This window comes from Simochromis diagramma, unplaced genomic scaffold (genome assembly GCF_900408965.1).
Source record: "Simochromis diagramma unplaced genomic scaffold, fSimDia1.1 OVJJ01000305.1, whole genome shotgun sequence".
Classification (NCBI taxonomy): domain Eukaryota; kingdom Metazoa; phylum Chordata; class Actinopteri; order Cichliformes; family Cichlidae; genus Simochromis; species Simochromis diagramma.
This window is the reverse complement of record NW_024387169.1, coordinates 1,152,402-1,177,739: the sequence shown is the minus strand read 5'-3', so window position 1 is coordinate 1,177,739 and position 25,338 is coordinate 1,152,402. Positions and strand designations below refer to the sequence as shown.

Here is a 25,338-nt window from a genome sequence, read left to right as displayed (position 1 = left end):
GAGGCATACTGTAGGGGAGAGACGGATGGGGTAGCTCTCGCTGAGTAGATTTCCTGTTTGAAGCTGATGGAAGGGGGGGAAAGCTAAACCTAAAAGAAAAGGGGGAAAACCATGAATTCCTCAATCCAATTGTGGGTTTTAAGGCACTGCAGGCTGTAGCAGCAGCAGCAGCTGGCTTCAGTAATGCATTTATAGAAATGACCTGCAGGGTTGGGGTCAGGCCATGTAGACGATGTGGATGTGTGTGAAAGCGAGGGAGATGGACGGGTGCCTTAGCCGTCCCAGTTACCCTCGGGCGCTACGTCTTAACTAGGTTGCTGCAGGTTGTTTTCATTAGGATGCTCTTGTCTTCTGGATCCTTTGGGTGGCAGTTTCCATGTATGTGAACCCCACTGGTTGGGTGGAAGGTCAAGGTGCGCTAATTGGACAAGAGCCTTTGACTTGAATCACATTTTATTAAAGAAGTCTCAAACATTTGGATGTGATTAACAAGGGGATAAATGGGTTGGTGCAGAAGATGATTGACTAGAGCATAAGCATCCTCATTAAACTTGTCATTCAGCTAATCCAAATGCTACTATCTTAACCCAAATTAACATCCCACTGCTGATTGTCTGCAGCAAATGCATATTCAACATTTTCTCTGAAATTGTCCCAGTGACTGACCTGGCTGGTACCTGCTGATCCTTGGACAGACAGACTGAACTGGCGAGCTCCAGTAATCAGCATGCCGTGGATTTGTTTAAGATTAGCGTATTACCATAATTAAGGGCTTATAATAGAATGTGCTAATTGCATTTTTGGTGGCGAGGGCATGTTTCTTAATGGCTCATTAGGCCAACAGTACATTGGCACATGTTTTCTTCTGAGTAGAGACTCACTTTTCAGTGTCTATGATACTCTGGAAAATGGAAGGACTGCTTGATTCGACATCACTGGACCACCAGCTAATAAATGATCTACACTTGTCATCAGAGAATGTAATGTTGCTACTCCCATCTATTTTACTTTGAAAAGGGGAAAGCTGTTTACCTTTTTTCTTCTTCTTTTTTTTTTTTTTTAAAACTAGCATCAGTCAATTTCCTGTCATTTAAGCAAATCTTCTTGTCCTGCCCAGTTTCATTTGTGGTTGTGAACAGAGTGGAAATGGGAAGCAATTTAACCTCTGATGGGGTAGGTTAATTGGATTTGAATTATTTGGTTTTAAAATGCTCAATTTTGTCCATTTTATGTTTGCTATTTGAATTTGTAATGAAAAAGCTATAATAGGAGACTAAACCAGAGCCAGGCTACGATTTAGACCATTGTTTTCAAACAAAGTTTGCGATCACCTGCTCCAGAAACAGTTGCTCCCAAGATGCACTAGAAAATAATATTGTCAGTCATCCTCTTCTAAAAAGATTTTTAACCTCAGTCCGCTCCTCGGTCTCCTGGAGGCAGTGTGGGTTTTAAGTGCAGAGCGGATAAAACCCAGTTAGAAGCCCTAATCCATCCAAATTTGTGTTCCTGTCTAGTTCCCCAAAGCAGTGAAAATTATATTCGCTCACTAAGCTGTTGATTAGACTAATTTTGTTTGTTTGGCAGCTGCGTCACCTGGGAAACGATGAGGTGCACATAGTGTGGTCCGAGCACACCAGGGACTACCGGCGCGGCATCATCCCAACTGACTTTGGAGATGTGCTGATAGTCATCTACCCAATGAAGAAACACATGTATTTCATCCAGATCATGAAGAAACCACAGGTAAATGGCTGTGCCGAGTGGAATATTTAGGTTATAGACCACTGCAGATGTTTTAGCTCTTTAGGTGTAATGATCATTTACGGGAGGTTTTACTTTTTAAGCATGCAGGTTTACTGTCATGTCTTAAGGGCACCTAAACAAAGTGGTAACAGGTTAATTCTACCTGTTACCTGCTGTAACAAGTCAGCATACAGCATGGCACTGCATTAATTTCCTGTCTGTGTTCATTAGATAATGCAGACCCTCGTCCTTCTGTTATGTTCAGACTTTGCTCTGAATTTCATACCTTCTTTCCCTTGTTGTGGTTTCTGTCTGAAGGCTCTCAGGTCTTTCCTCCAGCGATGCATTATTACCCACACTGTGGGTATGTGCTTTCAGAGATGGTTACTGGCCTTTGTTGGCTTGCTTTCATCTTGGTTACTCCATAGTGCTGCACTCGATGTGTGGCCTCCTAGAGGACCGTGAAATTACTTTGTCCAGGATGACTGGATTCAGATGTTCAGATATATCCACACATTATAAAAATGCATAGTGCAAAATTCATAAAGCAGTATTTTTCTTTTCTTTCCAGTAAGTTATCTTGAGAGAGATAATCGGGAAATGGATCATGTAAAATGATGTTGTAGTTTAAGCCTAACCTGAAGAAACACGTTATGTTCTTATTCTTCCATTGTTTTTTATAACAGTCATAGAAGGAGGGGAAATTCATTCAGACTGTATTTGTTTCATTCATTGTTTTCCATTGTGAATGATCATAGTGCCAATTTATTGCCGTCTCTGTTTGCATCATAGTCATTGCTCTAATGGAGTTCTGGTTTTGTCCGTGTAAACAGAAAACTAGCGAGGCCATCCTCGTCACTGAAAGCTCCACGTTTTGACTTTGTTAAATGTCAAAATTCAACGCAGCAGTTCACTAGATGCAAAACTTTATTCACTGCTGAGAGCACATTAGTTATCAAAAAGAAATTTAAATCGTTTTCCTGGAACTCTCAATTGCTGTTAAGAAAACCCACAAAACTGCTTTTATCATTCATGAGTCATACACTAGTCGACTTCCATCCATATGTTTTCCTCAGTGCTACTCCAGGCCCACTCATGTTCATGGAGGGCCTATTCCAGATAACCTCTGAAAACACTAACCCTTTGTGCAGGAAGCTTTTATTTCAGTTTTTCTGTCGGGGAGCTGCACAAAGAGGAATTGGAATGAAGCTGAAAAACTAAAGATCATAATTTTAAAAAAAGAGTTTCTGCCACAGGAAGCCTTTATCATTGGGTGAAGGTCAGAAGAAGAGCTGCCGCTGCGGTGCCGAGCCCAATCGTGAAAAAATAAACATTTTTATCGGAGAGTTCCTCTAAATTAAAAAACATGTAAAACCATCTACTCAGATGTCTGATACTGGAGTATTTATAGTATAACTTCAGGTTTCCATCACACGATTTAGCTAATTATTCTGTATCACTGGTGTTATACATTATTTTGTTGTTTAATTTGGCTGGTCGAGTGCCAAGTTGAGGACAGCAGGGCCTTTGGAAAGACTTTGACGTTCACGTCAACTTCCAGGTCAGTGACTATTGAGCTTCAGTGATTAAGGGCCCCCTTCCAATATGCATGAACAGACGCGTACACACACACACACACACGCTATTCTTGAAATTCATTCTGCCCCTTTGTATTAAATAGCTCAATATGAGGGCATTGTATAGTATTGATTGTCATTTTAATTTCATTTACCTAACATTGATTCGCATAAGATATGTGTGGTTGTCATGCAGAGTTAGGCAAAATCCAATTTCAACTTGAACCCTTCCCCTAAACAGATGGAGGAGGAGGGTTTTTTTGTTTTGTTTTTAAACAAAAAATGTGTCTCTTAAGTACTTGCACATGCAAAATCAGGATCCGCACTAAAATTTGAGTTTTATTATCGACTTGTCTAATTTCTTTGTTTCTTTCTTGACTTCCTCAGGTTCCCTTCTTTGGCCCTCTGTTTAATGGCGCTATCGTCACTGGAATGCTGCTGCCAAGTTTAGTACGGGCTACCTGTATCAATGCCAGCAGAGCTGTCAAGTCCCGGCTGACTCTCTACCAGAGCTTGTATCCTTTTTTTTCCTCAAGGCTTCTGCTTTATTTCCTCTCTCACACAGGTACAGCTCCTCAGATGAGTGCGACACTTTTAAAAGATGAGGCAGTGGTTACTCAGAGAGCTCAGACTGCTAAGTTTATTAGCAACGATTTTGAAATATTTCAATTAGATGTAAATAAAACATCACTGAGATTAAATTTCCAACATGACAAGCCACCACATTGGAGTGGATTCACTGGAACATGTGGTGTGCTTTCCATGTTAGCCAAAGTACACAGCTGAGTGCAGACACTGATCTTTATGAGCTACCTGATTTACATACAACTATTAGGCCGAGGCTGTTTCACAGCCTGGAGCAACACGGGAGGTTGCGGGGCTGTTTTGGGTAAGAGAACAGATAATGTGTCATCATCTATCACTACCGTTTTATGGCGGACGAGAAGAACCAAAATAAAAGCCCCATCAACAAATGTATACAAGTGCATACACTCACACACTGCTCTCATCCCTACACCCATCCATCCAACTGTGTGCCGTTAAGAGCCTGACTCCAGCTGTAGTTGTCAGTTGGTTTAAAGAGAGTGTAATTACCAGTGGAGATGAATTAGCATGTGAATACCAGCAGCACAGAGTCGAGGGGGGGGTGGGAGGGTGAGATGGGGGGGGGGGGGGGGGGCAGAGTTGGGATGGCCCCTGGGGGGGGAAACCTGATCTCCCTTAACGTCCCGCTCCTACTCGGACAGCGTGTGCGCCACCGCCTCACCAGAACCACACTGCCCCTCTGGCAGTTGCTATAGAAACCTCTCCCAAGGAGGTTTTATTTGGATTGAGGATGTATGCATAATTTCAAAACTTGTTTTCAGACTCTGTGTGACTATTACTCACAAAGGGCTTTTGGTCTGTCATCGTGCTGCACCGCTCACAGTGTAGGGTGTGTGCAAGTATGTGTGTGTCTGTATGCATTTCACAGTGCATCACATAGCTTGGCCCCCCCACCCCAATATCGGGCCTTGTCTGAAAGTCCCCGGGGGTATCCTGAGTGACAGATGTCTGTTACCCGACGCCAAGTGAATTAGCCCAGTGTGATTCTCAGTGCCAGAGGGGGCCGTCCACAGGCCTGCCTGGCTCTGGAAGCCTGAGGGACTGGGGAAACCGAAGGGTTTTTTGTTTTTTGTGTTTTTTTTAAAGGGGGGTGGTGCTGCTGCAGTAAGAGGGCCGTACTGGGACACTAAAGCCTCACCTGGCATTCCTTAGCACAGAATCAGTTCAGCACAAAGGCATGATCTATGAGAGGAGATAAGCGCTGCCTCTGGAGTTCTGGCACCGATCGGCTGCCAGGCCTCGCACACTCCACCACCATGAATGAAAGTGCCAGGCGGAGCGCACGGCCAAAATGAGTATCTGCATGTCTGCCTAGCCAGAGAGCTCGTGAGCACAGAGGCAAAACTTTAAGCTAATGAATGTTTGGTGCTGTATGAAAAGTGATAACTTGAGATTTGATATTTTAAAAGAACGTCAGAGCGCACTGGTGCAACGTCCCGCAGTAGTTCTGATCGTAAAAGAAACAGTGCGTTGGTAGCCAGGTGGAGTTGCTCTTTCAGATGCTTTGATTTCAACATTGCTTTTACTGTTACGCCACTCCAGCCTTTTGCATTTTTCCCTCTCCGGTCGTTTCAGTTCTTCCATCTTCTCAGGATATTGCAGCCCTTTATCTTTCACAGGTTGGAACAATGACCTGAAACTCTTTTTTTTGATGAAAATCCTCATCCTTAGTTTACCCCTTCACAATGCCTTTACAATTCACAGCCTGCTCTCTGCCTGTGAGGCCACTCTCCAAGGTAATTAGTTGAATATTTCTTCAAAGAGAAGCTATATAACCCCTGTGTGTCCAGATAAAAGGCCAGTATGGCTCTGCAGCCCCCTCTCTCGCTCCGTCACAGGGATCTAGAGGACTCCAGCAGTCTGCTGCAACGCTCACAGAATCTCTCGAGCTAATAGGATTTGATATTGAAAAATGACCACCAGCAACATTTTCTGAAAATACACACAGATGGGCTACAGGAGTGTTTTTCAAAAGGACACTACCTCTTGACAGCTTTCTGTTTTTCTCATATGGCTTTGCTCTCTCGTCCTTTTTCTGCCCACATGATTTTGTCAAATCTGTGCAGTTGCATATGCCTTCTCGTGTCACGTACAGCCATCGGTGTCATTTGCGATTTGTGTCATTTTCTTCTGCCAGGACACAACCTTGGCCTCATAGGCAACATATCACAAGACTCTCACAGACAACTCATAATGTATCATTTATTATTTATATGGCTGATAGGAAATGCAGCTGCTCTGGCTTTGTGTTCTAAGTGTATTGTTGGCCATTCGCGGCTGCATTTTGAATACTTGAGACCACAAAATGTTCAATCAAAAACAACTTTGAATTAAATGTAACCACATTTGTTTTTACAGACTTCTCTGAAACATGGATGTTAATCGGGCCCTCCGTTGCAAATGTAAGAAGCTTAAAACCAAAAACAGCTATTAGTTTGTTAGTGACACGTGGACCAAACCTGCCACTGCACTGCCTGCTGCCATTTACTGTATGAGAAAGATCCTTCATACTATCAGTATAGAATAATGTCGTCATCCAGAAGGTGGGATTCATTTCACTCTTCAACAAGCACTTGAGTTTGATGTGCCGTCCATCACTCTTTGTGATGGGGTATTGTTAAAGGTGAAGTGTGTGTGTGTGTCTGTGTGTCTGTGTGTGGGGTGATGGCAAGTTACTAATAGGTGAGACAATGCAAAACTGACCTTGATTCAGAGGCATAGCCTTCCTACTGGACAGAATCAATAGCTTTTGCACACTGCCCTTAGTCCCCATCCTTTGCTCTGACACACAAGTAAACACACACACAGATCCATCTCCAGGCAGCGATCAATAACCATAATCTGTTTCTGCCCATCGCCAGTCATGCGAGCCAGGCTTTTAGGTAGCGTGTGTGTGTGTGTGTGTGTGTGTGTGTGTGTGTGTGTGTGTGTGTGTGTGTGTGTGCAGCAGCAGGAAGAGAGGAAGGCTTGATCCTTTCAGTGGAACCCAAAAAGCTGCTTAACTCTGTCATGTTCCCTCACAGGCTCATGTGAGCATATCTGCAGTCCCCCAGCTCCACTGCTGGAAACAAGATGTACATCTTTGCAACGGCTGTATGCTGAAAACACAATGGATATGATATTCTGCATGCACTGCTTTTGTGTGCCGTTTCTGCATCCCCACACGCCGTCATAATTAGTACAGTCGCCGCATTGACCGGGGCACATTCTCACACCCCTTCTGAGCAAGTTATTGTCCCGGTCTCATCGCGTCTTTGTCTCACGACAGCATGTTCTTTTGTATACTGTAAGATTCTTCACCTAGCGGAGATGAAAGTGCGCCTGTATGCATGATAGGGTGTCATGAATAGGATCTGCCATGTTAGTGTTGTCTCCCATGAATTATTTAGCATCGTTGATAGGTCTAATTTGCCAGCTGTTGTGCCATAACTGTTGGCAGACTCATGGATAATACTCAGCAGTCTATATCACTATGGAGCACAGTGCTTGACTGGGCACAGTGAGACGCCAAGCTAGTCATTATAAGCTGGTTTCATGTAATGGTCTGAGCTGATGTGAGTATAGCCAACTTCCTGTTCACTGGAAGCGGGGCTGACCAACTAAAAGTAATTTGTAATCTGCAGTAACTTTTGCAGCGGGAGTTGGACAGCTTGACTTGTTGCATGATTTATGATAAGTGATTGTCAGCATATTGTTATTACTGGATGCGAACCGTTTAGTCGGAGGCGGTTGGCTGCTGTTGGATGAGTAGGTAGCTGGAGTTGGGTGAGGGGCTAGTTTGGACTTAAAGTGTCCCTGCTTGGAGTTGGCAGGGCTAAGTTTGGGCGGAGGCTGGCATTGGCTTTGATAGGGTGGTTGAGAGTTTACACATTATTTCAGGGGGCTGCAAAGAGAGGAGGGGGCTCTCCCCAACTGAATGTTTTAACCTAATCCCATTATCAGTGTAGCGCACTGCCTCCCATCTCTTCCCCCTTCTTATCCCTGCTCCCTCCCACTCCTCTCTCCAGCTGACCAGCTGTTCCTGCCGGGACTCACGACAATGTCCGATGTGTTCAGATCACTGAGTACCCCCCTCCTAATAAACACACACACATGAACAGAGCGCAGTCCATGCACGACCAAAGCAATTGCCAAGCCCATTGCTGGAGCCGAGAAGGCCTAGAGGAGGAGGAGGGTGTTGGTTGGGGAAGAAGGGGTGTAGCTTTGGGGGGTTTGGAGGGGGCAAGCACAGGCCTGTCAAACAGAGAGCCCTGACTCAGGAGGCAGCCCAGCTCGGATGGCATATGGCGTCTAGCTTCATACAACATGCAAAAGTATTCTCTCTCTTCACCCCCTCTCATCTACTCCCCCTCCCCATCTCCCTCTCCCTGCTGCTAATGCAGAATGACTCATAGCATTACTCATTTTTTTTCCTGCCCCCCCCCCCAAACACACATTAGTTCCTCCTCCTCTTGCCACCCAGCCTGTAACAAAAGGCGTACACTGTGCGGCACCCACACCCTGAAAGCCCTGGGGGCCTAGCACAGCCTACACTCTGGGGTCTGAGCTTCATGGGGGCCGCCCCCTTTTAAACACAGGTAGAGCAGGCATGGAACCAGACAGCCAACAGCAGGGCCCCAGAGCCCCGCCTGTCAGAGCGTACACACACTGCTGGTGTCAGAACTGCCTGTTGGTGTATATCAGTTTGTGTTTGTATATACAGCCAGCTTTGCACTCTTGTGCTTCAGGGCTTTAAAATCATCACGCTTGGTGTCCTGCATTTGTTCATCTTTGTCTCTCCCTGCAACCTTTGTGACGTCTTGCTGGTCTCACTGATATTTTTCCACATTTTGATTGCTATTTAATTACCATGTATAAAAGTCGTCTATTTCTTATCAGGATCTTTTCAGTTGCTTTCATTTATTTACTTTTTTGCGCAGTGTTTATCAAATAAAAAGCCGTGGTGTTTTCAGGTATCAGTGGTGGAAAACTGCGTAGCCTAGTGTAACCCAAAGAATGTCACGCTCTGTGTATTTTTAAACTTGAACCCCCACCCTCATGCCCTCCTCCCCCCTCCGTCTGTTATGCGTTCGTGTCTGACATCTGTCTGTTTGTTAGCGGCAAAGTGAGAGCCGGTTTTATGCGGGATCACCTTCCCTGTCTCTTCTCCATCTCGGCGTTGTGGAATGGGTTAGGAATGCCAAAAAGACCATTACAGTTGTGTGAAGGATTCTGTGTACTTTTTGGCAGCTCTTTGGACTAAATTAGTATTATTTTCTGGTCAATAGATTTGAATTCCAGTAAAAGGGATTTTTCCTTGTGTGGTGTATAAAAAGTGCCACATTCTGAATGTCAGATGGTAAAAATGCAAGAAAACTCTGTATTTGAAATGATTTGACTATTAGATAACTGGAAAATGATTTGAAGTCTATTTCTTTGTCTTCATTTTAAAATATCTTTCTACTACTGTGTGCTTCTAGAGAAAAGCCTCCCAGTTGTCCTAATGTGCTTAATAGCACAAATTCCCACAGATTGAACCATCAAAGAGGATAACATGGTCCTCCTCACTCTTATTATAGTTTGCATATGCTTGATCATGTAGGACTAAAGTCCTCATCTCAAATAGGCTACTATATGTAAGGGAATGGTCCCCCGAGCCAAAAAGAAGCGCAAATATTCTCACAAAATATCAGGCATAGAAACATTGATGCAATCACCATCTCACTAATAACGCGCAGGATGCGTAGTCAGGATGCTGTGACCCCGGTCGCATGATTGGACCTATTACGGGCTGCACTGAGACATGTTCATTGTGATTGATGTGTGGCGCTGCTAGCTCGGGTGTAAAAACCTGTGTCTGCTTTATGTGATTAGCATCCAGCTAGCCACTCCATCTGTTACCCCTAGCCCTGTTTAATTAATGAACTTTCTTTTTCCACCCCACAGCCAGGCAGTGCAACACTAAAGCAAAAGCTGTTAGTCCTCTCAGGTTATCCAAATGGATGCGTGTTCTTGCTCCCACCCCCTCCCCTCAACCCACCCCCACTCAACCCACCCACCCACTCTCAATGGGTGCGTTCTCATTGATTAGTTATGTTTTGTTCCCCCCCTCTTTTGTTTCAGGGTTCTTGAAGGGAGGGTTAATGAGCTTTCCTGGCAAGCTTTAGTGCTTGGAATCTGGGGATAAATGGGAATAATTTTGTTGTTTTTTGTTTTGTTTTTTGTGATGGACTTGGCAGAGATGTGAAGCCTCGTGCCACCGTGTCAGTCTGTGTGCGTGTGTGTTTGTTTGGGTGTGTATGAATCGGTTGCGGCGGGGTGCGTTGCATTTCATCCCTGCTGGTCCATTATTCGTCTTCAGAAGCCGGGAATCTGGAACACTCTTTAACAGTTGGCTCTGTCACTATTCATCTTCCAACCATCTCAGCAAAACTCTTGTCCTGTCCTCATTTTACCACCAAGTAGTCTCTCTTTTTTCATTTACGTCCCTTCTTCCTTCCATGTCTCTTGCTACAAGGCAGTGAACAGCCTTTTGTCCAGCTAAAGCTGCCCTCTTTTGTTTGTGCGGCCTTTTTTATCCTTGTGCTAATCGGCATGGTCGTGTGCCTGAGTTGGACCCCATCTTTCACGCTCAGCTCTCCTTTGTTTGACACACCGCCCCTGATAAGAATCCCAATTCTAGGGCCTCTCTGATATTGAAATCCAACAGCGGCGTAGAAAGAGCCTTCAATCATCTATTATCTGTGCTCCAGTGATTACCATTCAATCTCCCTGGGTCCAGGCTCCTCATCACCGGCCCCAGAGCTGAGGCCGTCCCCTGAAAGAACCTGCATCCCTTAACGTCTGTGTCACATTCAGCATAGCCATAGATATTTCTGACACCGTCTTGAGACAGCCACGCATCGAACGCTGCTGGGAAATGTCAGCAAAATGTCACTCATCATTCTCCACTGGAATCTCTCGTTCTCTGATCTGGCACGGGGGTTTTGGAGACTCTTGTGAAGATACCTTGTGACATTATTGGCGGCCTTTGTCCCTAAATGGCCATTAATTTTTCAGTTCCCTTTTTTTGTTCAGACACCAGAATTGCTCTTTTTTTTTTTTCCCATAAGGCTGCATTGCTTTTAATGTTGCAGACTTAATTGGCTGTTTTAAGAAGGAATTGCTTGATTATTTATAAGTTGCACATTAATGCCTCTTTAAATGGTTCAAAGGCAGTGTGTGCTCTTCCGCTGGCCTGTGGCCATTATTCTCTTTCAGAGGATGTCCTTGTGCCTTGCAGCATTTGCATTTTTGCACTAAATGGAATGTTCTGCATTGACAGACAGGCAAGGGAAACAAAGCAATAACAAAAACAAAACATTTAAGTGTGCATCACTGTGCATTGTCTGCTTCTTCTTAGAGGAGCAGCCTTTGATGTGTTAATACCGATAGTCTGTATTTCATTGTCAAGTGGTGGCTGTGGCTGAAAGGGAAGCGGTAAGAAATATTGGCCAAATCTTCCTTTGCGTCTCCACTGCAACAGGCTGTAATAGAGTTTGATGTCGAACAGAAAGAAGGTTTTGTTGGTTGTAAAAGCACGCGGAACACCTTTTGGGTGGTGGGATCTCCTTTAAAAATACCGTATAACTTTAAAGCACCATTCCTACTGTGCATGGTTAGCATTGCTTTTTTTTCATCATTTTCCTGTTTGCTCTTGTTTTGTGTTCAACCATCCACTTACCTAATTCTGTGTTTAAATACACAGCAGCACTTGGTACCTTTTTGTTTAATGTAGCGTACACATCTTCATTAGTTATGTATATCTTCTAATTACTATTGATGAGACTCTAGCTGATTTGGGTACAAATCTATAGCTTTTCATATTCTAATGAGTGTTATTTACCCTCAGATCTCCAAGCCAGGGGGCTTTGTGCAGGCAGATATAGCCCACACTGCTCTAGCTACACCCACTTGTTTTTGTATCTGCCGACTCTGACAAAATCCAGTTTCCCTCCCCCCACATCATCACCCGTCTGTGTGGATGTATAGCACTTCCCGCTCCTCCATCTGTTTTTGTCCACCCATGAAAAGGTCCATTATAATCTGCAGGATGCACAGTGGACGTACTGCAAACTCCACTTCAGCCAATCAAGACGCAGCTCTGAACTTGCGCCGTGAATCCAAGGGGCACGAACGCCACCCCCGAGTTCGTTTTGATTATGTGCGGTCTCTGCCAGAGATCTTCAGTTGAACAAGTTTTTATACCAACATTGTCTCCATCGTCCCTTTTCCCTATAAAAGCTTCCACTGTGAATGGAGCTCTGTGCATGCCCACTGGATGATGGCAGGCTCCTGATTAACCCTGGAGTGACTAGCTAATGTCATTGAAGGAGAGCCACCTGGCTGTGAGACTGTACAGTCAGCTGCCACTGAAGGACCAGAATAGGAGACGACCAGGTGTTGGGCTCCAGCCCCCCTAATTGTTGCCATGTAATAGCCTGCTTGACTGCACAATATAGCCCAGGGGCGAGGATTAGGAAAAAGCTGTTGCCATCATAGAAGTCTATTTTCTTTTTTCCTAAGGTTTTGTGTGCGACTTTCTTTTTAAGTGCGTACATCTATAATTCTTCCTTCGCTGTCCTCCTCCTGAGGTTATCCACCATTCCAGGTTATGTCCTTGCACATTACAGAATCAGGATATTTACTGTAAATGTGCACAACTACAAAGTTGCTTTTCAGATTGTGATGGGATAGAAAAATGTTTCATGTCCATGAGATTAACTGGCACAAACTTGACAGACTTTAGTTATCATGCATCAAAAAGTATGTGCATCATGTACTTGACCGTTTAGTATTTTCTTTCTTTAATAATTGGCCCGACAGTTCAGATTTCATAACTCATTCTAGCAGCGGTGGCATTGATTAAACTATGCCCCTAGTCACAGTAATGAACCTGTTCTGCCAGTGCTTTTACCGCAGATGTGGTCATATGTAACCTAGTGCTAATCATTAGCATTCTCCCTAAATGCCAGGCATTTTGCATGAGGCCAGGCAGCCTAATTGGACCAATGAACCTTTCACAGAGGGGGCAATGGAGGAGCAAGAGACTTTATGTGTAGGATGCCTCGGCCGGGAGGCAGAAAGGGATGCTTGGCATTAATGCATCACGCGTCTGACGCACATACCGCAAGCATCATTAAAATTGCAGAAGCCTCTGTTCATTTTGTTTTAATATTTCATCAGTGCTTGTCTGAGCTGTGCGATCGCAGGGTGAAAATCAGAGTCATTTGGCATGACCCGGCGTTGGCACATTTCTCTGACAATTTAAGTGTCAGGTTGGTTTTGCAGATGTGTCAAATAGATTATAGAACATCAGGGTACTTTGATTACTGCTGTGCTTTGAGGTGTGTGTACAGGTGGGCAGAAACCGTGTGAGCGTGATAATCATCGTGCTACAAATTTCATCATGGAAGTTGGAAGAGAGAAGAGGCTAAAGCCCTCATATGGATTTCAGCATGCCCTTCCCTGTTTAATCTTTGACTTTTTATTAAAAGTTCAAATTGAGATCAGATAGATGCTTTTTGCTTCCTCTCTCTCTTGAACAATTTCAGGAACTGAGGGGAAAATATGACAGATATTCACCTCAGATAGCTCACAGGATGCCCACCTTTGTCCTGACCTAATAACATTTCCAGAGGGTGCAGACATTTGTGACACTCTGGCCATCGTTGCTAACAAAGGAGACCTTCCACGAAAACTCTCACCCAGCCACTCACAGAGCTGTATCTGTTAATCTTCATCCCTATCAGCCTTTTGTAGCTCATCTTATTATGACTTTCTGTTAATACACAGTGGAGGCCTGTGTGACTGTCTGGCTATAATGGGTCTGTGTTTGATTAATCATGTCGATCCTTTGTGCTTCACATCTAAGGCTGCTGTGTTAGGACTCATCAATGCAGGCCAGAGTCCTTTGAAAAAGAGATTGGTTACAGACTCGGCTCATCTGAATACACAAGGCTAGCAGGCTTTGATGGCAGTCATGTTAAACAAACCATGTGCCAACAAATTATGATGTCACCAGGTATCTTGGAGCTAACCCGCGTCTCTGGTGTGTGAGGATGACTTGTTGCGCTGCCATTTATATTCTGTGAAACCCTGGCAATCAGTCAGTTCGAACATAGTTTAGGGGTCAACATTGACCTTAGTGTAGGTGCTGCTCTTATGATTTGTTTTGCAGCGGAAATCGATTTTTAGTGGCCCCCAGAGGAACGGTGGGTTGCCGGAGACTTGAGAAAATGGGTGTCTGCTTCCTCCAGTCAGCTTGTAAATAACCCAGTCATGCCAGCTAGCAGACATCTGATTTTGTCTGCAGCTTTGGCGAACCCGTGTGAAATCACTGACGGGCAGTGATGATGTCACAGGTTAGGAGTGATGTCACAGCCATAACTCCCCACCCTGCTGTCCGAATGCCAGATGGACGGTAGAGAGGTGTGGAGGTTGGAGCTTAGAAAGCTCTCGCTGTGGGAAACGTGCCCCTCAGGAGGTGTCATTAACCTTGGCTTACTGTTTGACCTGACTCCTCTGGGGCCTCCGAGTTCCAATTTCTTGGACCCACTAATTGGGCTACTTGTTAAAACTCTCTGAAACCAGCTATTCCTCTTGAGCTTCTTATGTTTTGCAAGTCCACACTCACCCAGAAAGTGGACCCACAAACAGCATAATAACGCATCTGTGACACATTCAGACGTTTTCTGCAGCCACAGCTGTTTAATGAGACACCAGGGTTTGAGTAGCTGATATATAAAGTGGGAGATGGACACACATATATGCTATACCATACACATTTTCACTTTATCCACCTCAATCTGTTGTTCCTTCCCATGCTGCCATTATTCCTGCAGCCAGCCTTAGTGGCACATTCACTCTCTCTGTCCCCTTTTCTCCCTGTGTCTTTCCATCTAAATGTCTCTGTCTTCCTCCCCGTTTTCCCATAATCACCTCACACCTCTGAGGGCCTCTGCTGAGACGAGCTTCACACCTCAGCCCTCGCTGTGACAACAGGTACCGCTGGCACTCAACGCCAGGCCTCTCTCCAATCAACACCTGCTCGCCTTTATCTCTCTTTCTTGCCTTCCTCTTTACCATCTTTCCTCCTCCCTTTTTCCCCCCTTGTCACCTTCTTCTTTCTCCATAGTCATAGCCCTTATTTGTGATGTTCAACCAGTAGTTTGCCCTGTGCCCCTGCCTTTCTGCCTCTTGTGTCCTCTTCTGTATCAAGTGACAGGTTGTCCATATGCAGTAATCAGTTTGTCTATATCAATGCCTCCTGGAGATGGCACTGTAATTCCTTCATGATTTGAACCTGTTCATGTTGCTCCGGCTTGTATTCATTACTGCATTTGGTGTCAACAGCTTGTATCAAAGTGAGTCTTATTGTCCGCTTTTGATAGCAGTCATCATTTCCTCTTAGCTCGCCACCAAAGCAGGGACTAAACCTTCTAATTAATCCACAGGATTGGACCCTATCCGCGTGCTATCCAGTGATGTTGCTGTGAGTGTGCATTTGATACGAGGAGGTGGTTTACTGTGTCTTTGAATGAAAAGCATGACGGCCACATCTGCTTTTTTTTTATACTGTTTGCACCCAGAACCCCCCCCCCCCCCCCCCCAACATCCTTTTCCTCTTAACAGCCCAATTATGTGACTGCTGGGAGTCAATGGCACTGTGAGCTACTCCTCAGCTCCTCTCTTCACCAAGGTCAAGCTGATTGGTCCAGGTTAATGGGCAGATGTGGGGCTAAGAGAGGAGGGGGGTCAAGCACCTAGAGGCACCCTTCACCTCATCTCTAAACTGTCCCTCTTCACTACAAGAGCCCCTTTTTGCCACCAGTGCTTCTACAAACAGGATTAACCTTGGCTGCTGCTGTGGAGACTTAAGCAGTAGGTTTGTCCGCACGCATGGCAAAAATATTTTTGAATAGGTATTTGATTATTTCCCCTTTTTGTTTTTGTGTTTTTTAGGTGAAACCCTGGATTCATAAAATCAGTGAAGTGTCATATGTCAGGGTCATGTCATGGTTGGAGAGTTGTTGTTTTTCATTGGCACAGAGAGACTAAATCTCAAAGTTCTGATGTCTGGAATAATTTAAGTTTATCCACTATTTCTTGGCACACTCGTCTTTTTTGTCTCTCTTTCTGTTGCGAAAACTTCCTTATTAGATGACGACAATTCAAGCTTCCGGAGGAGCGCTGTTTGAAACCCGATTAAGGCACCTTTGACAAAAGGAGAGGAGGAAGTCGCCCGCCCTGCTCATATCATCCAACTTCTGTCACTTAGAAGTGGATAGAAATGGAGCTTAAGCAGTGAAATGTCAGTATGGGGTGTCTTAAGACCCTTATAATGCTGCTTTGCCTAATCTGGGCCTCGACCCCCTACCCTGCCTTATCAGCAGATTAGCTGTGTGTGCCTGTCTCAATCAGTTCAGTTTAAAAGAGAGCAGAACAATAAAATGTTCAAATAGGAAATAGAAGACAAAAAAGAAAAGAATAAAACAACTAACTGTCATCTGGACACAGACAAGAACCCGTGTAGCTCTCTACGAATGCAAAGCTGGTCATCAACACGTTAAAAAAGGGATGGTGAAGAAACACAAGCTAAATGTGTACTGCAGAGTTCAGTATTGTGTCTGAACTCTATGAAATATAATGAAGCATTGTAACAAAATCCTATCCTGAAAAATGAGGGATATTTAATGTCGTGACACAAATTAAGAGCAGGATCACATGGGAGAAATCAGAAATTGACGGAACGTGTTTACACTGGATATCAACCGTACCCCCCAGAGCTAACTACACTGAAGGAGACCATTAAAGATGTCCCTGTTATTGATTCGTGTATTTACAACACAGATGTTGTTTCCTTTTTACAAAGATGTTTATGGTTTAATAGAAATAAAATAAGCTTTCAGCAGGAGCATTCAGTCACACCAGGTCTGAACCGGTCATGCTGCTGAAATCCCCATACATGGTTAGTACAGCTAATGATTGTTTAGACTGTATATAAAAGATGGACATAGCCATGATGGCTTACTTCAGTGTATGTAGTGCTGTTTGAAACCTCAAGCTGAGCACTTTGGCAGTTTCATTCTTGTTTTTTGTTTGGAAACCAGACGAGGAGGAGAAACTGAGGTTATAGCTCACTGACACAGTGGCAATATTGTCTGTTTAACAGTATTCCGAGACCAACATGTTCAGAATCGGTGTCATTTGATAAGATCGGGAGCGTATGTAGTCCAAGTGCTCAAAGTCTTCTTCTAGACTTCTTTTTGCAACCCTGCTGGCCTTTAAAAGGAATCCAGATTTAAGACATAAGCATTGGCCTCACATTTTCAAATCCATAAGCTGCTCCTATCTTTTATGTCATCTAACCCCGAGGTGTCTACCGTTATTTGGTCTTCATCAGGCAAAAGCAGAGGTTATCTTTTTGTCTTGTACTGTAATGCTCTCAGAATTGCAGACCTAACATTAGCAGCCTCCAGTGGTCAAACAGGTTCTCTGTGGTCTTCTGACCCTTACTGTCTGATTACTGTTAATGATGCAGGGTGAAAGACGCGTTTAGAATCCAGAACATTTGCTTGTTTATTTTGCCTCAGTGATACCTTTTTACTAAAGGACTACTTCCTGAAGCCATGATGCATAATGATCCTTGAAGGCCGTGTGCTTGTGTGTTCAAAGGTTTTGTGTATTTGAAAGATGCTTAGTGTGTGTTGGAGGCCAGTGGTGTGGTGTGACCACTTTTGCCATAGGAACACAAAGATTCGGATTGGGATGGTCAGGATGCTCCTCTCTAGAGACGCACAGGTTCAGAGGTCAGCTTAGAGCTCAGGCTCTTCTGGGGAACAAAGTGCATGGGTGGTGGGTGCTACCGTGAGCGTTGTGCCTGCTTATGCACAAACACCTCTGTGTGTGAGCGTGTGTATGTGGCTGAATGTGCTGGGTGGGGTTACGCACAGTATAAAATGGATCCCAGTGGACAGGCGTGTTCAGGACCGGTCCCTATGGATGGAGAGAGAAAAGAGGAGAGATGATGATGAGGGCTGGTGACGGTTGGCCGATGGGGTCCAGCGGGGATGGAGCAGCCTGCTAATGAAGAGCCATCTGAGGCCTCCATTCACCTTGAACATGGGGCGCTGCAGCTGCCCTGACCTTGGCTTTGATCCACAAAGATGCTTGACCCTTACCATTTCCCCAGAGCTACCCCCACCATCTGGACAGCATGCATGCATATGTATACATATGTGCACACACCCATAGATGCATATGCATACACACGTATGTTGCTCCATATATGCATGCACATATGTTCACACAGGTATGAGTAGCAGGTTTCTGGCTTCACACCTGCGCTGATTCGCTGCATGCTAGCTATAAGTTCAGGTCTTCGTCACCTGTAATGACAGAGAAGCAGAGGGCAGCCAGGGGACAGGATGAAAAAGGAGCATTTCTCAAATGTGTAAAGTGTTGGAGTTAATAGGCTTTTCTCTCTATAGCATCCACTTCCACCCCACCCTCATAACTCCAAAACGACCACATCCATGTCTCCAGATATCATCTCCTAACTAAAGTTGTTTTACATTAACTCCAACCAGGGAGGGTTTTTTTCTCGTTACTATCCCAGTGTTTGCCACGCTCCATAAACATTACATTGGTTTTCCTTTCTTCTCCCTAATAAGAATGCAGCCGCTTGGAACGTAGGGGTTCCTTGGAAATTCCCAAAGTGGTTCTGCAAACTCTCCTCCCACCCGTGCTCGTCTTTCTTGACCTCCCTGTTCAGCTGTAAATGACAGTTATGTCACGGGTGACTTGAGTTGCGTTCCATCTGTGGAAATGTAGACCTGTCTGCATTTTCCTTTTTATATTTCATCCCTCGCTTTATGAGATTTTTTTTTTTTTTTATGGCACAGGATATGGGGTTTAGCCTTCTGTGATACAGTTCATCAGGAAGGCTTTCATAACGGGTAACATTTTCAGAAAGTATGAAGTTTTCTAAGCTGCCGTCCTCTTTCCCGGTCTCACAAACATGAATATTTACCAGGAACTCACCAACTGTAGCTGGAGCTTATTTTTCCACTAAAAGTAGGTCAGTGTCTGCGGGTTTGGTGTCCATAACATGGACACGGCGTTTGCATCATTGTTCTGGATGTGTCCCCTGATTACTATACTGCATAGAGGTAACAGCGTCTGTGCATATGCAGGGGAACAAGCTGTGCCCATGCCTAAGTAATTAGAGACAGCATAAAAATGAGAGTGAAGGCAAGATTACCCCTCACTGTGCATCAGGTCTGATTTCTGTGCAACAATTTTTTGTTTTTACCCGCGGACAGCATCTCACATTTACTTAAGTGAGCTGATTATGGCTCTCGCTTTTACTCATCCCCAGAATACCTTTTATTAGTCTCCCTCCCTCACCACCTGTTTTTCTCCCCCTCCTTCTGTCATATTTTCTCTCGTCTCTTGATAATTCTGCACTATCTACCTTCATTTTATTCTGTGAAGTTTTTTTTTCTCTCTCTCTGTCTCTCACCCAGTATAATCCATTTGTCTAACTTGGATAGAGGGCAGCGGAAGGAAGTAGTGGAGGAGAGGCGTGTGTCAGAGTCAGAGAGAGCGTCTGCTCCAGCTGGAGTCAATATTTGCTTTAGGAATCTCAATAACAGGCCTGCAGTCATCTGCATCTCTGATAATGGACAGCCATATGGCTCTGTTGACCCACGCTGTGCTGAGGTTCTCTCTCCCCATCCTTCCTTGTTTTTCATTTCTCGGCGTCCTTCTAAGTTCTCTCGTTTCTTCTCATTCAATCAGTCTTTTTCCTATATTTTGCCCTCCACTTACCACCTCAAATGTGGACACATTTTGCTCTTTTTTTTTTTTTTTTTTTTAACAAACATCCTTTCTCTCGGTCATCCACTAAACCCTGGATATGACCCACCACACAGAGCTGTGACCCAAGTTACCATGGCAGCAGAGCCTGGGATACCCACTCTTTGTCCAGCACGGTTTCAAACAAGTGACAGAAAACAGTGACGTTGCATGCCTGGCTATGACAGGAAGACAGATGCAAAGCTCACGGCGAAGTGCTTTTACGCGCTTAAAGTCATGCTGCTCTGCATTTCCTAAATGGAGGTGTTGGCAAAGAATAAGCAATTAGGTGCAGCATATAGTCGGCAGGTCATACACTTAATATTTTTAATCTTCCCGTTTCTTTACTTTTGTGAGCTTTTAATTTAATGGATGTCTTAGTGTTGTGTCCTGACAAGTGTCCAAATGAGGTTATGTAAAGCTTCTGCTTCATTTTTTTAGCAAAGTAAACTTCTCTTGTGTTTGAGCAACATGTATATTTTATTTATTAATGATCTCCTGCATGTTGGGGGGAAAAAAACATTAAGTCGTGGCTCGTCAGTGAACTTACTTCCTGTTATCTTGTCTCTTATTCTGCCCTCTGTCCGTTTCTGACTCGCAGCAGCTTGGCCATCGTACCCTCTGGTGTGTCCCGGCTCAGGTGCCCGTCATCCCCGCTTTGCTACGGTTCCCTTCAAAGCCATTGGTCATGGCTGTGTTGGCCCCTGCTGTGGCGGCATGTGCCCACAGCAGGCCCCCTGCCCACTAGCTGTCTCGTCCTATCTATCTAACCCAGACTAGAGCCTCTCAGCCCAGTCCAGCCTATCTCAGCTCAGCCTGGTACAGCTTTGGCGTCAGCAGCGGCCCGGTGTCACTCCACCCTGGCAATCATAATGAGACGAGGGGGAGGAGGGCATCGGCGTTCAGCAGCGAGAGCTCCGCGTGTGTGTTTCAGTGCGAGAGCGTATGCATTTGTCAAGCAATTTGTCAGGTGTCGTCTGTGAAGGAAACATGACTACAACAGAAAGCTGAGAATAATCAGACTACACACACACACACACACACACACACACACACACACACACACACACACACCTCACAGCACTTAGGATCATTATGGCTCCAGATAGACCTTTTTACTCCAATAGTTCACTACACCATATTTCATCCAGCACTTGCCGCCATTCCACAACATGATATATCTGTGATAATGATATGATAATGGCCATCAGAATGTTTTCCACCCTACCCAGCAGCCTTTTTGCGGGCTTATTTGTTTATATATTTATTTATTTATTGGAGCTTTCTCATTTCAAACCCAGCCATCCATCCTGCATGCTGGCTGCCCAGGCCCCAGTCACTGCTTGTCACTCTGAATTTCAAATGGCTCCAATTTTCCCCCTGATGGCACGGAGAAGTGGCAGGCAGCACATCAGGGAGGGTGGTCCTAGACATGCTGCCTGCAGCAGGGGTTCTATTAGAGCGAAGAGCGGGATGAGAGGCGGGAGAGGACAGGAGAGGAGAGTTTTCGAGCATCACGCCAGTAGTGATGTATTCTTTCTTTCTTTCTTTATGATTATTGTGGAGACTGCATTCTCATTTTGGGGTTGGTGTGGCATGGCTGATTGTTCCATCTTTGCTTCTGGCTGGGTTTTGCTGATGGTGGAGCTGCCCTGCCCACTAAAGCTGCCACTCACTCCCACAGCACTGTTTGTGTGCGGCGCATGCAGAAAAATGTGGCTGTTATTTGTCTTTATTTTTTGTTTGTTGAAATCTGCAAAAAATTAATTGATATTTTTATGTAACTCTTATGAGAATCCAAGGCTTTTTCTCCTGTTTATCATTGTGTGCTTTCCCTTAACAAGACCTTACCAGCTATGAGGAGCGGGCACTCTACTTGGAGGCCATTGTTCAGAACCATAGAGAGGTCATGACCTTTGAAGACTTTGCCTCACAGGTTTTCTCCCCCTCCCCTGGATATCCAATGAGTGGGACAGGTGAGAAATGAACCACACTGCAATTCTGTCCTCTTCCACATTCTTTCCACTCCACGTCTTTCTGTCTCTCCATCTCACTCCTGCTTCATTACCTTTGGGTATTTTCCTCCCATGCCTTCTTCCCTTTTTCCTCATCATCCCCCCCCCCCCCCCCCTTGCGTTTCAGTCTCTCTTCTTCCTTCAAAACACACCTGTCCAAACCTTTTTCCTCTCCCACCCCCCCTCTCTCTCCACTCCAAGCCCACGCTCACTGATGAATATCAAACGACGGGCCCAGGCTCTTCTTCAAACACTTTCTCCACTTCCTCCTGCCCCACTCACGCTACTTTGTACATCTCCTCTTTTTTTTTTTTTTTTTTTTTTCAAACCGCATCCTTCCATGCAATTACTTTCCTATGAATATAAGCAGCCTTTTAAATGGCAGTTGCAGGGTGTGTGTCTTTGTGTGTGTCTTCATGAGCTCATTCACCAACACTTAAGAGATCCGACCAACAAACAGCAGCTCTCGGATGTCAGCACAGCACTCTTATCAGCCTGTGATGAATAGAATGGAAAACGTGTCTTATCTTGTTCTTCCTACTTGTACCAGCACCGATCGATCTGCGCCAGCACTGAAATCAATACAGGATTGCACTTTTACACTCTATTGGATCTCGACACACGTTCTGTTTTGACAAGAAAAGCACTCCACAGCACCACACTGCAGACGTCGTGTCATTATCGAATCTGTCAGAGCTTATGTTTTGAACGAGGTTTACCGTGTATGCTGTATTTTTGTGCCATATGTGGGCATGTGAAAATTAACTGTCTACTTTTTCTTTCTTTTTTTTTGTTGGAATTGGCCTGTCTTATGTCTGTGTCGGACTTCAGATGTTCAGGTGTGATATTCAGGCAGGCGGGAGGTGGTGAGACACATTACCATACTGCTGGGTTGGGGTGTAAAATTTACCTCCTCCATCCTCGGTGCTGAGCAAGCGTGCAGGAGCATATAGAAAAACAGGAGTGAAAATCAGAGAATTATTTTTAATTGCTCAAAGCAGCTGATGCTGACGAGTATTTCAGTCGCGGGTTGTTTTGACCACCTTCAGGTGAAAAACATTCGGTACCCGAAACTCTGTTTCCGTGTCGAGTCTGCTTCCAATCTTAGGATGATGATTTAACCATGTATTAGAATTTAGCTATGGGAAATCATAAACTGTGGAGGAAGATTCTTGTTGCAGATTATTTTGGAAGAGCCCCAAATGACTGTTGCCCCAGCGAACAGAGTTAAAGGGTTCCCAGATTGCTTTGGAGCCGGTCTGAGAAAGGTTAGCTAGAACTGAGAATAATGTTTCACAGCATGGGACGTGTGCTACAGCCAATGCATGAAGCTCAGAAGTATAATGAAGTCTGCAAGGTCATTCTGTCAGCCTCCCACTGAGCAGCGATATCCCATTTCTCCAGAAACTGTGTGCAAACAGGCCAACAGAATAATACAAGGATATGCACAAAGGTATTGTTCAAACTTGCATAAAAATACTACAATACAGTAGGTTTTTCTTACAGAACTGTGCAGAAGTCTTTAGATTTTGTATGCCTAAGCTAAAATAATTCTAATAATTGGTATGACTGCTTTTATTATTGAACACAGCCTGAATTCTGTTGGGCACTTTCTTGTAATTTCTTTAAGTAGTCCACAGAAAACATTCTCCAGGCCTCCTGATGGACATTCAAAGCTCTTCTTTGGATGTTTCTGCATTTTTTTTTTTTTCTCTTCTCTGTCATGATGATCCCACACTGCCTCAGTAATGCTGAGGTGCGGCTCTGGGGAGGCCAGTCCATGACTGATGGTGTGTTTTTTGTGAGTTTTTTCTCTCCGGGTATGCTTTTACTGCACTGGTAAAACTGTTGTTTTACCAGATTGTTTTGTGACAGGCAACCAATTTAAAATCCTAAAGGCATGATTTAAAGTTGGTTATTACTAAGTTTCTTGTTATGTGTAAACACAACACTGGTTCATCCCTGAGGCTTGGTGCCTTTTCGTGTTGGAGTGATTCGTAGGTCACTATGTGACTTTTAGTTCATATTGTATTTGCTACGTCTGGCGAAACATTAAGCAATGAGAAGTAAATGAAGACTTTTGCGTAGCACTGTATGAGGTTTTGGATGTTGCATGTGGAATACACTCAGAATAAGAGTCATTTACAGGCTTCCACTAGGAATAAACCAGCCTATCAAAATTAAAGTTGAGATTAAAATAAAATCCATTTTAAATAGGCTTTCTGAAGTTAGATTATTTCTTCGGTCACTGTCGGTGAAATCCAGGAATTAATGACATTGTAGATGCTGCAACCAGTACACACTCTTTTTGTCATTAGCAACAACTCTCACAATTTCATGTGTTTCATTTGTCAACTGCATTTGCTGTATTTCAAAAAGTATGATCCGTGTGACGCTTCAGGTCTAATGCATCTCACCAGGCTTAGAGCTTGAATGTGTCTGTGATGGCTGGCTGATGTTGCTCCTCATTCTTTTCAAATGTGCTACCACTCTCACTCTCCTATGCTTTTCCTTTGTGCAGGATTGTGTGTGTGTGTGTCTGTTTATACACAAGTTTGTCTATCCATCTGTCTGTTCACCCATCCTGCTCTGCCTCTCATTGCTGCCACTAACATGTCACTCATGCTCCATGACAGCGTGCAGGCGTTGGCCGGGGATGGTTTGGGACATGGAGTACCCCTGGGCCAAACTGGACTGTAAGACTCTGCCTGCTTCCTCCATACTAGGCATGACGCCCGGCATCGGCTTGCTAACATCTATCACTTCGTTTAGGTCACCCTGAACCCCACCATCGTCAGATAACTAAGGGTTGCGCTTGATTTAGCAGCAGGGTTTGAATTTAAGCCCTGCACACTAATTGCTAAATGAAGCGCTCCTGCAGTTTTGCCAGTTTGCTGTAAGGCATGCAACCCAAGCCCTTCACCTTAGTGGTTTGTCTGTCTTTCATAACTTCATTCTCACAGCTCCTGAATGTAACCCCGTCTCACCCCACAACTTCAGTCGAGCATCGCAGCTTCCTGCATGAGCTAGCCTATCTGTCACACCCGGACGAAGACTCCATCCTCACCACTCCGCCCTCCGTGTGTTACAACTTGCACCGTTTTGCTGCATTTTGAGTGTTTTTGTCATTTTGTGATCATTCGCTTTACTTTTTAAAATGATTAACTGCACACAAGAAAACCCATTTTTTTCTCTCTGGGTAAAAGTACATAAAAGCTCCCCCTGACCCTCCGACGTGCCCTGGCATCTTTTCCCTCTCTCATGCTAACCCTCTCAGCTCGTAACATCGGTGGTAAATGTTTTCCAGCCTCTTGTTTCCATGTGAACTGAACACCATTCGTGCTTGGGAGTTTTTTCAAAATGGTCTCAGTTTTTAGAAACTCTAAGTAACCAGTTTGTCAGGTAGAGGGGAAAAAAATGGCATTTGTTGATTAACTCATCACACAAATCAGTTAACCTTTTCTGACCTTTAAGCCTTTCAGCGACGGCTAACCACGACACCGCACGCGCTGGCTGAA

The 25,338-nt window shown here is 44.6% G+C and overlaps 1 protein-coding gene across 5 annotated transcripts in view; it reads left to right on the top strand.

Moving 5' to 3' along the window:
• Positions 1–25,338, top strand: part of ralgapa2 (Ral GTPase activating protein catalytic subunit alpha 2) — a 98,909-nt gene that overhangs the window by 68,762 nt on the left and 4,809 nt on the right. For 3 of the 5 annotated variants that reach the window (XM_040048966.1, XM_040048969.1, XM_040048968.1), the window contains 4 exons: positions 1,585–1,743; positions 3,708–3,835; positions 21,660–21,781; positions 24,457–24,516. In XM_040048966.1, coding sequence (XP_039904900.1) covers positions 1,585–1,743; positions 3,708–3,835; positions 21,660–21,781; positions 24,457–24,516 — 469 coding nt within the window. The remainder of the gene's footprint in view (positions 1–1,584; positions 1,744–3,707; positions 3,836–21,659; positions 21,782–24,456; positions 24,517–25,338) is intronic. The other 2 variants (XM_040048967.1, XM_040048970.1) reach the window with 1 other exon arrangement.